Here is a 14,358-nt window from a genome sequence, read left to right as displayed (position 1 = left end):
AAAACTTAGTTCCTATGCTACTTCCTTCTGAGGTACATGGGCCACTGGCTGCAACTATCAACAGACGTTTCATCCACCTCCGTGTTACGTGAGTTACAGAGCTGTTTTCAGGTTAAAGTTTACAGCGTGTACAGTTTTACTGGCTGCATAAGTTACTAGGAGCTCATTGTTAGCTAGCTGGCTTGTTGCCGCTGCTCCCTCAGTCTGTGTTATTTGTTGCTGCGTCCTCTCCTGTCTGTTACTGCCAAACTCCAGTCAGACATCAGACCTTTTGCAGTGTCTTGCTATTTATCAAGCAGACATTCCCGTTAAACCCTGTCCTCAGACAATAACCGAATCGGCGTAATGCGCTGTTCAGTTCGGTTCACATTTATTATCACATCCATCACGTTTTACTCAGAAAAAATACCTTTTCCGCGCTCGTCTTTCAGTGCGTACTGATATGTTTTCTTTAAAATGTGTTATCGGCTGGTCAGGTGAATGCCGAAATGACCATAACACCCAAAGTACGGTGTGTTATATGTTTGACATACACATGTTCGACAGAGCTAATATTTACCACTGTGTTGCTCTGGCACATTGACTTTTAGCTTCCACTCTGAAACAGCCACAACGCCACTTTGTAAATAAATTATCAACTTTCAAGTTGACTGTAATGAGAGAGAGTGAAAGTATTTAATACAGTGGCATGCAAAAGTTTGGGCACCCTTGGTCAAAATTTCTGTTAATGTGGAAGATGAAATGATCTCCAAAAGGCATAAAGTTAAACATGAAACTCTCTTTTGCAGTATTTTAATCAGTGTGTTATTTTTGTTTACCACAATTTTAGAGTGAAAAGGGGAAACAAGGCAGCAGCCTGCAAAAGAATGGGAAACCCAGGAGACTTGAGCTCTCAGATAGGCTATCAGACAATATAGGCTATTTACTGTTTCCAAAGGGGGGGCTTTAGGTACTGACTATGCAGGGTGGTCAAACCTTTGCTGCAGCCCCTTTTCCTTTTCTAACATTTTGAAAATGTTAATGATGAAAAAAGAAAAAAAATCATTTGTGACTTTATGCCTTTTGGAGATCATTCCATCTTCCACTTGCTGAACTGTTAACATTAAAGGTCCCATTATGAAAAACAGGTTTTTTCTGGTCTCTACACTGATTCTCCCTGAGCCTACCAACTCCTAGAATGAGGAAAGCAAACAGGTCCTGCATGGACTCTGCAGCCCACCGACTGGTAAAACGGTGCTAATACAGGCTGTTAAGACTCAGCTCCTGTGGTGATGTCACGACGGGAGTGAGGCCCCGATAAAACGCCTACCACGTCTATTTCTATGGCTGCAGTGCACAGCAAGAAACTCCTGAGCTAAATTGATGAAGGCCGACCAATTTTAAGTCATAAAGTGGTAATAATCTTTGCCGTGTACAGTAACCATGTTACTTAAAGGTGCAGGCCCAGAAACAGCTTGTTCTCAGTAGAGCGACTTTTAGACAGCCGACATTCAGGACCACGGATCAGTTTGGGGCAATACATTTAGAATACAGTTTAGTTGGACGTCTGACAGCTGAGTGAAATTGAGTAAAAAGAGTATAATATGGGATCTTTAACAGAAATTCTGACCAGGGGCGCCCAAACTTTTGTATGAACAGCAGATGTTCTCTCCATCATCTGTGATGCTAACCTCGCCCTTTTTATAGTTTCCAGACTTGCTGCAGGTTTGAATCCACCTTCTGCGTCTGTGCTCGCTCACCATGATGCGCTACTGGGGAGAGATCCCCGGTCCTGCGGGGGCACCTCCCAGCCGCAGCTCCTTCGACTTACTCCAGCGCGAGTTTCGCTCTGTGGAGATGCAGGACCCTCCCCTGCATCAGCCGTCGGCCCAGCGCCCGCGACCCACCACGATGCTGGACATCCCCTCGGAGCCCTGCAGCCTCACCATCCACACGGTGCAGCTGTGCCAGCACGCCCGCCGCCTCCGTGGCCTCTTGGCAACGGCCCAGGCTCAGGCTCAGGGTCAGAGCTCGGCGACCTCCGAAGGCGGCAGCCGGACGGAGGAGGCTGATACCAACCTTCCTCTACGTCCTCCCACCCCACCCGTCATGCCAGACGATCTGTTGCCTGTGGACAGCAAAGCCCCACGGCAACCCTTCCAGCTCCGCCACAGTGACCCCGAAAGTGACTTTTATAAGTGAGTAACTCTGAGATTCAATTAGAGCTGCAACAATTAAGCGGTTAATGGCACAATAATCGATTATTAAATTAGTCATCAACTATTTTGATAATCAAATAAGCGGTTTGAGTAGTTTTTTAAGAAAAAAAGTCCAAATTCTCTGATTTCAGCTTGTTAAATGTAAATATTTCTGATTTCTTTGTTCCTTTATGATAATAAACTTGTGGTTTGGGAAACACTGATTGACATTTTTAACATTTTATTGACCAAACAACTAATCTATTTATCGTTTAAATAATTGACAGACTAAGCGATAATGATAATAATTGTTAGTTGCAGTCCTAGATTCAATTGGAGCCTTTTGTGTAAGTACATATTGTCAATATCCTTTATGAAATCTAAAGTTGAACTCTATCTCCTCTGGTTCTTTAACTTTCAGGGGTAAAGGTGAGCCGGTCACAGAGCTGAGCTGGCCCTCCTGCAGGCAGCTCCTCTACCAGTCAGTGGCCACGGTCCTGGCCCACGCCGGCTTCGAGTCTGCTCAGGAGAGCGTGTTGGAGACTCTGACCGACCTGGTCCACGAGCACTACCTGCGTGTCACCCGCCTGCTGCGGGTAGCCGTGGACCGGGAGGCGCGGCTCGGGGCCAGTCCTTTCCCGGACGTGGTAGAGCAAGTGTTCCACGAGGTGGGCATCGGCAGCGTGCTGGCTCTGCAGCGCTTCTGGCAAGTGAGGATCAAAGACTATCACAGCTACATGCTGCAGGTGAGGACGAGACTCATTCCCACACTGTGGGAAGGTATAAATTTGTCATTCACCCAAGATGTTGCCATACTGTATATTTTTTAGAGCTGCAACTAACGATTATTTTCATTATTGATTAATCTGTCGATTATTTAAACGATTAATCGATTAGTTGTTTGATCAATAGAATGTTAAATGTTGAAAAATGTCTATCAGTGTTTCTCAAACCACAAGATGACGTCCTCAAATGTCTTGTTTTGTCCACAAACCAAAGAGAGACTCAGTTTGTTGTCATAAAGGAACAAATCAGAGAATTTAGACTTTTTTTCTTAAAATATACTACTCAAATCTATTATTCGATTATCAAAATAGTTGCCAATAATTTAATAATCAATTATTGTGCGAATAATCAATTAATTGTTGCAGCTCTAGTATTTTTTTACTTTGTGTTTGCGCTGAGTCATTGTGGATGCTCTCAGTCAATGTGCATATAATGTTAAGTGTTTAATGTTGGATTTAAATGAAGACCTTTACTCGTTATGTACATCAGTCAGTGGATTAACAAAACAGCCACATTATATTATCCATCTACTCAAACATTGAAAAGTAAAATCACAGACAGCTGACTGCAGCATGAGCACTCTTCTTCCAAAACATAGTCCCTTATTCATTGTTTGATGATGGCGATGGAGAGGGAAGTCTGCACGTCGGTTCTAAATCTGCCACAGCTGTTCAACAGGGTTGATATCTGATGCCTGTGAAGGTCACAGCATACGATTCACATCATTTTCATCCTCATTAAACCACTCAGTGACCCCTCGTGCTCCGTGGAGCAGGGTGTTGTCAATGTGGAAGAGACCACTCGCATCAGGAAAGAAATGTTTAATCGTAGAATAGAATATAGTTGATAACCCAGTGTATGGATTTGCAGTGACATGCAAAATGCCCCCACAACTTCAAAGAGCCACTGAACTGTCCCACTGTTGGAGTGAAGCATTCAGGGCTGCACTCGTCTCGGATTCTGACCTTATCACTTCTCCCCACACCTCTGTGGACCAGTACCTCTGGTTTTTGTACTGAACTCTTATCTTTGTAATGTGAACGTGTTCACAATCCCTTCTATAACCGTTCCCTCCACCACTATTGACTGACTGTGACACAGTCTGATCACATCCTGCACTGACATCTTCAGTCACCTGAGGAAGTGCCGCCTCTCTGCTTCTCTTTCTCTATTGCACGGATGCTTGAGCATCTAATGTCTCATCCAATCTGATGCGAGCTGTCGATCGCAGTTTGCAACCCCGGTTTACTGACATCTAAACCCCTGTGTGACTGAAGCTTCTGCCATCCGTGCCCTGACAGTGAACCCTGTGTCACAGTCACTTAGATCTCTTCCTGTTCCCATCCTAATGCAAAGTCAGAATCAGCTGCTCAACATTTCTATACCTGCCACAGACCATGAAACTTATGTGGATTACAGTGTCAAACGGCAGAGAAGGAGCCATTTCTTTCATCACTGAAGTGTTGTGCTTATTAATAAATTATCTGTTACCAATCAAACATCAAATATTCTGCTGGTAGAGCTTCTTCAATGTGGATTGCTCCTTATTATTTACCATATTAAAACCACATTATGTAACTCATTTGGCTTTTTATTAGCAAAAATCAAATATTGCTTTCATAAATACGTATTTCACTAGAGTGGAATCACACCCGCATACAAATGAAAGCTTTCTCGTACCTTAGAATGAGTTGTTACAAGTCGTTACAAATATACAAGGGGGGGTGCACCGAACTGAGGCGGCCATGTTGCATCGCCATTTTTTTTACGTTGAGTGGCAGCGTAACCGTAGGTAACCACAGAAACTCAGCGGAGCTGTCGGCTCGGGGAGAAAGTTTTCCAGGTAGCGCCTGTTAAAACTGTCACCACTGTGTAGTGTGAGGAAGGACGGAGGCACTGATGTTGCATTCAGGTGCAGTCAGGCAGACAGCCGTCGGCAAATCACCATGACAACATATTGTCACGTCTGTATTGTTTTGCCTCGTGCTGGTGGACCACTTGTTTACATAGACGCTTGTTTATCCTGTTACATGCAGCGTCTGTTGTCTGTCTGACGTCTGCCCGATTTCACCTGAATGCAACATCAAGAATACGTTCAGATATGCAACCGCACCGCTAGATGGGGGCAATTCCTACATACTGGGGCTTTAACAAGTTGTTGACTAAACTGCTAGGATTATAACTATTAAATAATCTGCAAATGAATCAGTTTTGAAGCCAGTCATCTTTGGCACGGGGTTGAAAACTGGTTCCTTTTTTCAGTTTAAAAAGTTGCTGAATCATCTCAGAAAGCATAAAAGATTTTGTGGGAGTGAGAACAATCAACAGTGTGGAAACTTGTGTGCAAGCCGCTCTGAAGAGAGACAGACCTCAGTGTCCTCACTGCCAGCATGACTTCCAAAAATACAAAGTGATGAGCAGAAAGTGATGACAGTTATCTTTATACCAGCGCAGAGTCACTTTGATTTACTCTTCAGAAAAGAAGTCAAATCTTGACAATCTCAGTTCCTCATTTTATCTTACAAAAGAAAAATAGCACCACATAATTTATTTTTCTTTCTTCTTCTTCCTCTTCTTCTACTACTACTACTACTACTAAGGCACAATAAGCTTTTACATTTAAAAACTGAAAATTCCTACCAAACCAACGGTACATGCTAGTTTTGTAACTTTCACCAAAATGTTGCCCCAATACTGCTGAAACTTTTGTCCACTTAAACTCATTACAAATTATGGAGTCCATCACTCTGTTTTTTCAAAAACTGTAAAAAAAATTATTAAACCTATCTCCTCCCACAATTATGTCTCAATTGACACCAAACTTGCTAGAGAGCATCTTCAGACTGTCCTCAACAAACGATCCACACAGATTTTTGATTGATCACAAATTGAGCCTACAGTGTATGAAGACATTTGACTGTAAACATATACCATCCAATTCTTGCTAAATACATTTTCAATCTTCCCGAAAAAAATTGTCAATATTTTGGAGTCGTGGATGAAGTTTGGCAAGTATCAGAATTTTATCTCAAAATCTAAAATTTTTGAGAACATTTTGAATTCTGCACATTTCCATGCTGTCTAGATGCAATTTATATATTATCAGATTTTTGTTTTTTTGTGACAATTTTTGAAATCTGCCCTGACAGTTGCTGCCCGCTCGGTGACTCCCTGAGTCTATCTGAGAAGCCACACACCAAGTGTCACTTGCGAGGATGATGATGATGAAATATCTAAATTTCAAAACTTTGAAAATTCATAATAAATCAACCATATGTGCTACAGCTTCGGAACTTTCTCTTTCAATTTGCCTAATTTTGCTCAAAACTGCCCGGCCCCGACCGCAGCAGCTATAATTGTGTTCATTGATTTATTTTATTTTCTTCTCTCTTTAATTTTTACTCTATACGAATCGAAAATTGTCTTGGTAACAATGACTAACCTTTTTTTCTTATCAGGCCTGTATCATCCTTGGTTCTCTGGCTGCCAATAAAAGTTTAAATGATAAAAAAAAAAATAGCACTTACATTTCTCTTTCAGGTCAGTAAGGATCTGTCAGAGGAATACGAGCGGCTGGTGAACCCGGAGAAGGCTCTGGAGGACTCCAAGCCCCCGAGGATTAAGGAAGAGCCCATGAGTGACATCTCCTTCCCTGTTAGCGAGGAGCCTGAGGCCGACCTGGCCTCTGGGGACCAGGCTCTGCCTATGGGGGTCCTCGGGGCCCACGGTGAAAGGCTGGCTTCAGGCCTGGATGGTGACCATTCTCCTCACACCTCAGGTTAGAGCAGCACTCCTCTTCATTTATATTCTGCCCTCATGGAGCGTTTCCTGCTGTGTGTGAACAGTGGTGTGTAAAAGCTTCACTGCTGGATGCAGCAGTGTGACCAGGTGGAGCGGTTTAAGCTCCTGCTTCGTTGCGTCGTTGTGTCAGTAAATTGCAGTGTGTATTTTAATGAGTAAGCAGCTTCCTACCGGTTTGACATCTAAGTAGAACACTTCCTAATAAGATGTCTCCTCAGAAGCTGTTTTCAGTAAGGTAACTTGCTAGCATGACCTAGTTTTCATCAGCTCGCTCTTCTGCAGCTCACACAGTGATACCCTCACTCATGGTTTCATAAACTTGAACTTGGACTGCACTTAGACATTACTGTATGTACAATATATAATGTACAACATATAATTCTCACAAACTGCAAGTCTTAGCCCTCCTGTCTGTAAGAGGACCAAGTGGGATGGAGGACTTGCAGTTTGCAACAAGTATAATGACCATTTAAAGCAGAACTATGCAAGTCGGCCGGAAATAGCTCTCTCCTTCGTTGGTTTCTCTTTTTTTTCCCTCTCCGGAGCTCCCCCACAGTTCTGGGAGGCACATGTCACTGTCGTAAAAAAAAAAAAAACTCACCGCCACCACCTCCTCCACTCCCTCCACCCCTACACGTGCTTGTGTTTACTGCTGAAGGTAGAGAGCGGTGTTTGCTAAGCCCTGCTAACACGGAGCTAACGCCAGAGGTGGCAAAAGTACTCATATTCTGTACTTAAGTAGAAGTACAGATACATGTGTAAAAAGATACTCTGGTAAAAGTAGAAGTACTGATTCAACTCCTTTACTTAAGTAAAAGTAAGAAAGTACAGGCTCTGAAATGTACTTTCAAAGTAAAAGTAAAAAGTAAAAATGAATTTTTGCCGTTAATGAAACCTACATCATTTGATAATTTTGTTAAACAAAAAAAGTTCAGACAGAAAAATCAAGATTGAACTGACCAGAGACAGTGTTTCCCACCGCTTGGGCCGCCACAGACTCTCACAAAATAATAATTTTTAAACAGCGTTTCATCACCTCTCATCTCTGCCAGTCAGTCCACCTGCCGTACTCGCGTGCGGTCGCACCGCACGTACACGTACGCGCGCGCGCGCGCACGTACACACAGACACAGGCACATGGACAGGTTGCGCTTTGCCGCTCATAAACGGTAAATGCGCTATATCGCGCTGATTGTACAGTGTTCAACCCCCCCAGTCAGATAGTCCGACCACCATCGCTTCCTTCCTCCATGCTGCTGCCTCCATGTCCCTGCTACAGTAGGCTACAAGTTGGTAACTCGGTTCTCTCTCTACCACCCCCCCTCCCTCCTCCGTCCCTCTTCTTCTCCCTCTTTCCCTCTCTAGTTCGTCACGTATTTTACCGGTGCTTTTACGTCGTGTCAAAAAAAAAGTAACGAGCCTGTTTTACAATGTAAGGAGTAGAAAGTACATATTTTTGCGTATAAATGTAGGGAGTAAAAGTAAAAAGTCGTCAGAAAAATAAATACTCAAGTAAAGTACAGATACCTGAAAAATCTACTTAAGTACAGTAACGAAGTATTTGTACTTCGTTACTTGCCACCAGGGGCGGACTGGCCATCTGTACGTTCTGGAGAATACCAGAACGGCCGGTACGGCAGGACGGCCGCCGCCGGCCGCTGCGCAGCCGTCACAGTTTTTTTTTCTCTTGCTTATCATCTACTGTTGTTCCATGTCCAGACCAATAGGTGGCAACAACACGCCTGCAGGCCCATAGATGCGCAAGCTCACTCGTCATTCAGCCGTTAACAGTACGGAGTGAGTGTAACGTGTAGCTCAACTGGTAAAGCACCCCGTCTTGTGATCAAAACTCTTGCTCCTGTGTGTGATCGAATCCCTCCATAACCCTCTGAGTTGGGATAATGCATTTTCTTTCCCCATCATTATGATCACTCTGTCAAAGTTAAAGCGTTAACGCGCAATGCTTTTAACGCTTTTACCGGTTCGACTAGCAATTGTTTTTTTTTTTTTTTTTTTTTCCCAATAGCCTGTTCATTCAGCCTGGGGAGGGAGATGAGAGGGGGAGGGGGGTGGCGCAGTCTTAGTTATAATGTTACAGAAAACCTGCATGTTTTTTCTCCTCATGTTCCTACACTAAAGAACCTGTTCTTCTTATCACCAAACGAGGCTGCTCTCCCTCTGTCAGCTGATTTTTAAATACCATGAATGGAAAGCATAAGAAACGTCCAGATCTGGATGTTCCTTATGCTTTCCATTCATATTGCTGTTATTTCAAGCAATATATATATATATATATATATATATATATATATATATATATATGTGTGTGTGTGTTTATGTATAATGTGTGGCCTCTCTCTGTCAAAAATGCCAGGGCCTATTTTCTGTCCCAGTCCGCCACTGCTTGCCACCTCTGGCTAACGCTAATACGGAGCTAATGCTCAATTCAATTCAATTCAATTTATTTAAAGTGGGACAGTGCAAGTTCATGAACGAAACAAAATCGTAAACAAGCCGGATTGTAGCCACAGGCTAATTTCCATCCGCTGTCCCATGCATAGATGTTCCCTGGTACAAAAATGCTAACACGGAGCTAACGCTAACAGGGAGCTAATGCTAACACGGAGCTAACGCTAATACGGCCACACACAGACAAAGACACAAAGACACAGACATACACACACATGAATAAAGGTTCCAAAACGCTAAGGCGTGTGTGTGTGTGTCATGATGTATTACATTATCTTATAAAAGATCCATGGTGTGTGTGTCCGTGTTAGCATTAGCTCCGTGTTAGCCACAAGCCGAACTTCATCAGTACAAACATTTCATGTTTCCATGGTTTCCTCCGACTTTCCGAACTCAAACCAATCACGATTCGTGACATGCATGACGTCATCTGCGTTCTTATGTCGTACTGCCGTAAGGTAGTTTCTCGCGATAGTTCTATCCATTGACGAGATTTGTGACACCGAGACGGAGGACTGATCTTGCAAGTGCGGTTTTCAGCCAGTGGGGGGGGTGGGCGCATTGGCCTAGACCCCATTCACCTCATAATAGGTCACTCAACCATCACAGTGTCTCTGAGCCACAATAATTACAGCCAAAATCCTGCATAGTTCTGCTTTAACTGGGATAACAAAGTATGTGCTGCAACAGTTACCACTGCACCAGCATGTTGCATCTGACAACAAACTACTCTAAAACGCCGGGCTTAGAAGAGCCTCTTTTAACTATAATGATGCTGATGACACTTCTATACCTTTGGCTTTCCATAGTCATAGTTGCATCTTTGGAAAAACTGTGTCTCTTTGATGTTGTTCAAGAAGTTTTGTTTTTACCTTTAATAGATCTTGCAAGGCCACGAATCGACTTGAACCAGACACACACAAACAAAACCTTTTCATTAATTTCTTACATATTGAAAATCAGCTACAGAAACTGCAAAGTTTGACTTACTACACGACCCCTAACTTAAACTCTTTTAGGCAAGGCAGGTTTATTTGTATAGCCCATTTTTACCAACAGTTTGTCTCAAAGGTCTTTACACAGCATCATAACAACATCCTCTGCCCTTGGGAAAGACTCCCAAGAAAAAGCAGGAGAAAGCTCAGAATGAGGGAACTCTCACCCCGGACGGGCAGATAAGACGTGCAATAGATGTTACAGACAAGAAAACAAGTTTATAACAAGGAATATGGGATAAATGGGGATTGTTCAGTCAAAGAAGAGCTGATGGAGGCAGATTCTGGTGCAGGCTGGGTCATATAGGGAGAGCAGGCCAGTTTAATGAGAATACAGCGGGTAGACTGGGCCATAGGAGCAGAGGAAAAGACGCCATTCTAATTCCTCCTTCCTGAAACAATAGGCTTTATTTGTGGTTCCTCTTTAAAGGGATAGTTCACCGAAAATTGAAATTTCACTCATTATATACTCACCCTCAAGTCGACTAAGGGCTGGGAGAAGTTTCAGAGTTATCCGTGGCTTCTCTGAGTTACAGTGGGTCTCGGCGTAGCAGTGCAGGTCAATATAACGGTTGCAAATGGATACCAACTGTCTTCGTAACAAAAAGACACACCAAAAAACATCCAAATACCTCCATGCAAATTTGGACGAACTGGGAAGAGGACAGACCCTGGTTCGTCCAAATTTGACGAACCGGGAAGAGGAGCTTCCGCTACAAAACAAGCTTGAAATATAGACTTATTTAATTTTTTTCGGGACAATTTCGCATTTCGGGGCTTCAATACAAGACGGGCATTACATACGAGCAGCATGGAGGTATTTGGATGTTTTTTGTTACGAAGAAAAGTGGTATCTATTTGCAACCGTTATATGGACATGCACTGCTACGCCGAGACCCCCTGTAACTCAGAGAAGCCACGGATTTTGGGTGAACTATCCCTTTAATGTAGGGGATAAGGATTAGTTTTATGGTGAACGACCTTTGCTAAACGTATTCTCTTCCCCTTTAAGGTGGAGGTGGGGCCAATAACTCCCCACTGTGGCCCCAAGTAAAAATGGAGCCGCAGGACGGCGAGGAGGGCCAGGGCTCGGGCCACCACCACCACCACCACCATCACGGTGTCCTAGGGGGAGACGTGTTCGAGGAGGGAGGACCCATGTCCACCATGAGTGAATCGGGAGGGGCCATGGCTCCTTCACCTGGAGGTGCGGCGTCAGACGGCAGCTACGCCTCGCATTCACCCGACTCCCTGATGGGCACGTCGCCCGTCTTCAACCAGAGGCCCAAGAAACGAGCAAAGAAGATGTGACGGAGGGGACTCTGAGTGTCAGAGGAGAGACAGTGGACTTGACTGGTGGGGAAATCCCATCAGTTGTACTGTTTGAACTCAGTATGTCTTGGACTCCTCTGCAGCTGTCCAGACGGCCACTGCATAAACAGAGACTTAACGTCGTGAAAGAACTGGACTGATTTATGGGGAAAAAAAAGTTATTTTGTAGTTTTTCATGTTTGTTTTTATGAGTAGAGTTTCTCTGAAATAGCTGAAGATGTTGCCACTAAACATGTTCATTTGAGTTCTATGAAAAATACACAAAGGAGTTTCTGCCTAATGAATTGAAGAGCAGGAAAAACTAAGTGGTCCAAAAGCAAAATCATTTAGTTCTACAGCTTCATAATTCACCAGAATGGGTTGTTTTCTCAAGCTATCAACCTTCTTTCTCCTCACATACCAATTACTGTCTGTGCCATTTATTATGATTAAAAGACGCTCCAGCAAAAAGGAAAACATTTTTTTTTCTCCCCCTCCTGAACATGTCGCTGATGTATTTTTCCACGTTTCCCTTCACACACTTCACATGTAGCTTGACACAGTGAACCACGCAGACACACACACACGCACTTCACACACCTGTCAACCTGAAGCCACCGCTCCAAATTAGCATCTGTTTCAGTAATGAGGCAAAGCTGTGAATGCAACACCAGAGGCAATTATGGTTTGGTAGTCTGCATCATGAAGGCAACATCAATCCAGCCTTAATGGCAAATTAATTACAGCATGCATAATTTTGCATGCTGAATGAGCAGGTCTGTTTGAATACATGTGATGCTCTTTTGTGTGGGCCTCTTTCATTCTCACAATTAGTCAGATAATTGTCCGCATCTATGGGAAGTGCTGACGGGGGTCATATGTATTGATATTCAATTATCTGCCCTGGTAGTTGATTTATGTGTTTTTTGGGGGCACAGTTGTAGAAATGGTGTCTAGTCTGTAGAGCTGTGAAAACCAGATGGGGCACAGAGCAGCTGGAAAACAAAATCGGTATCCCAGACCTAGTTTTGGAAAGCCCCCCCCCCCATGTGTCGGTGCTAATAAATATAGAGCAATGTCCAGAGATATTTTCAGCTCTGACAACAGCAACAATGAAACGTAATCACTCTGAGGCTGAAAGTGACACAGACAGAAAGAAAAAAAAAAAAAAAAGACAAAAGTGAGATGTTGAAATAAGATCATGATAACACTGAGTGAGAGGCCAGGTTGAAGTTGTATTCTCTATATATTTTTTTAAATATTTTTTATACATTTGTATAATAAATAGAAAAAAACTAGAGATATTTTGGGAGTTCATTCCTTAATTAGGGGATGGGAGGGGTGGTGAGAGTTGAATGGTCAGTTGTTTTGTTCTTTTGCGCAAAGTCCAGTGCTTCCTGTGCTTGAGGAGATAGGAAGCACTGAAGGCCACTTCCTCAGCATGTAGAGAATTGGACCAGCTCGTACCATGGCTGCTGCTGCTGCTGCTGCTGCTGCTTAGATCCTTCTGTGTCATTTCAATTAGTTAGCAACCCTCCCAAGCAAAAAGACTCTGGCCGCGGCCCTAGTGTACGGTCACTGCACAAAACTAAATTCATGCCAGATGTGGAGCCCAGTGCTGTGTCTTTCAGGAACAACATGAATCCCATTTTACCCATTTAATTTCCAGATATTCTCAATTACAGACCAACAGAAATTACATACTTCCTTTGGCCAGTGTGTTTATTTTATTTCATGTTTTTTTTAAAGATATTAACGCTGTGTGATTCTTGTCAGAAATTCATCACAGTTTGTGTCTCTGGCTATTAGTAATGAAACATGTCCCAAACCTGACTTGTCCTCCCCTGAACCCTATCCTGGAGGGCAGAGAGATCAGGGAGGAAGTGAAGAATCTACCTCCAGTGGGAGCAGTGTGCCTCTTAGGTGCACCACAAACCTCAGTGCAGCACTATGTTTCCACTTCCAAAATGTGCAAAGATCTTTATTTTTGTTTTGTGCGTTGAGTGGCATATATGTAGGTCAATAAAACAACCAGTTATTGACAGTTGTTTTCCATTGTGTGTCTATTAGAACTAGAAACACTTTGAGTCTCCTCCTCCATCCATCCATCCATCCATTGTCCGCCGCATTATCCGAGTCCGGGTCGCGGGGGCAGCAGTCGGAGCAGGGATCCCCAGACTTCCCTCTCCCCGGACACTTCCTCCAGCTCTTCCGGGGGGACCCCAAGGCGTTCCCAGGCCAGCCGAGTGACGTAGTCACCCCAGCGTGTCCTGGGTCTTCCTCGGGGCCTCCTCCCGGTGGGACATGCCCGGAACACCTCACGAGGGAGGCGTCCAGGGGGCATCCTATACAGGTGCCCGAGCCACCTCAGCTGTCTCCTCCTCCTAAATATTTGATATAAAGGAATGACAGAGGGAAACTGAAAATCTGAATTTCAAACGCTGATGAAAAAAGCATTGTATTGAACTTCAAATAGTTACATTCAGTCTATTGGCATTCAAGACAAGTTCAACTCAGGGCAGCGATTTGCCTCAAATCTCATGTGACAATCTGCAGTAAACAGGTAACTTTTCTCAACTCTCTTCAACAGTTCCTATATTGTATCATACAGAAAAACTGGACTTATAAACCATGTATTAGTTTTAGTGGTCAGTGCAACCACACAGAGACAAAGTGGCCTAACAAACAGCCTTATTATATTTACGCTCAGGCAATATGACCTCTCAGTTTGTCAACAGCTCATGAGCTTCTGTGCACCAGAGAGAAAAGGTGTAATTACAAAAATGTCAAGGTGTTTTTTGAACAGGGGTTTGTGAGTG

General features: G+C 43.6%; 1 protein-coding gene across 1 annotated transcript; it reads left to right on the top strand.

Moving 5' to 3' along the window:
- Positions 1 to 16: 16 nt before the first annotated feature.
- supt7l (SPT7 like, STAGA complex subunit gamma) lies at positions 17 to 12,136 on the top strand. Its single transcript, XM_083998209.1, has 5 exons — positions 17 to 88; positions 1,694 to 2,177; positions 2,599 to 2,923; positions 6,504 to 6,741; positions 11,241 to 12,136. Exons 2-5 carry the CDS (start codon positions 1,741 to 1,743, stop codon positions 11,537 to 11,539), a joined length of 1,299 nt encoding a protein of 432 aa, XP_083854335.1. The 5' UTR covers positions 17 to 88; positions 1,694 to 1,740; the 3' UTR covers positions 11,540 to 12,136.
- The last annotated feature ends 2,222 nt before the right edge of the window (positions 12,137 to 14,358 follow it).

Source organism: Trachurus trachurus, assembly GCF_905171665.1.
Source record: "Trachurus trachurus genome assembly, chromosome: 22".
Lineage (NCBI taxonomy): Eukaryota > Metazoa > Chordata > Actinopteri > Carangiformes > Carangidae > Trachurus > Trachurus trachurus.
Note: the sequence above shows the minus strand (reverse complement) of the source record. Positions and strands in the feature narration are given on the sequence as shown.

Excerpts from the sequence above, each read along its gene's own strand:
- supt7l (XM_083998209.1), top strand. The coding sequence starts at position 1,741 with ATGATGCGCTACTGGGGAGAGATCCCCGGTCCTGCGGGGGCACCTCCC. Across the intron at positions 2,178-2,598 it reads CCCGAAAGTGACTTTTATAA|GGGTAAAGGTGAGCCGGTCA; the intron begins GTGAGTAACTCT and ends TTTAACTTTCAG. Across the intron at positions 2,924-6,503 it reads ATCACAGCTACATGCTGCAG|GTCAGTAAGGATCTGTCAGA; the intron begins GTGAGGACGAGA and ends TTTCTCTTTCAG.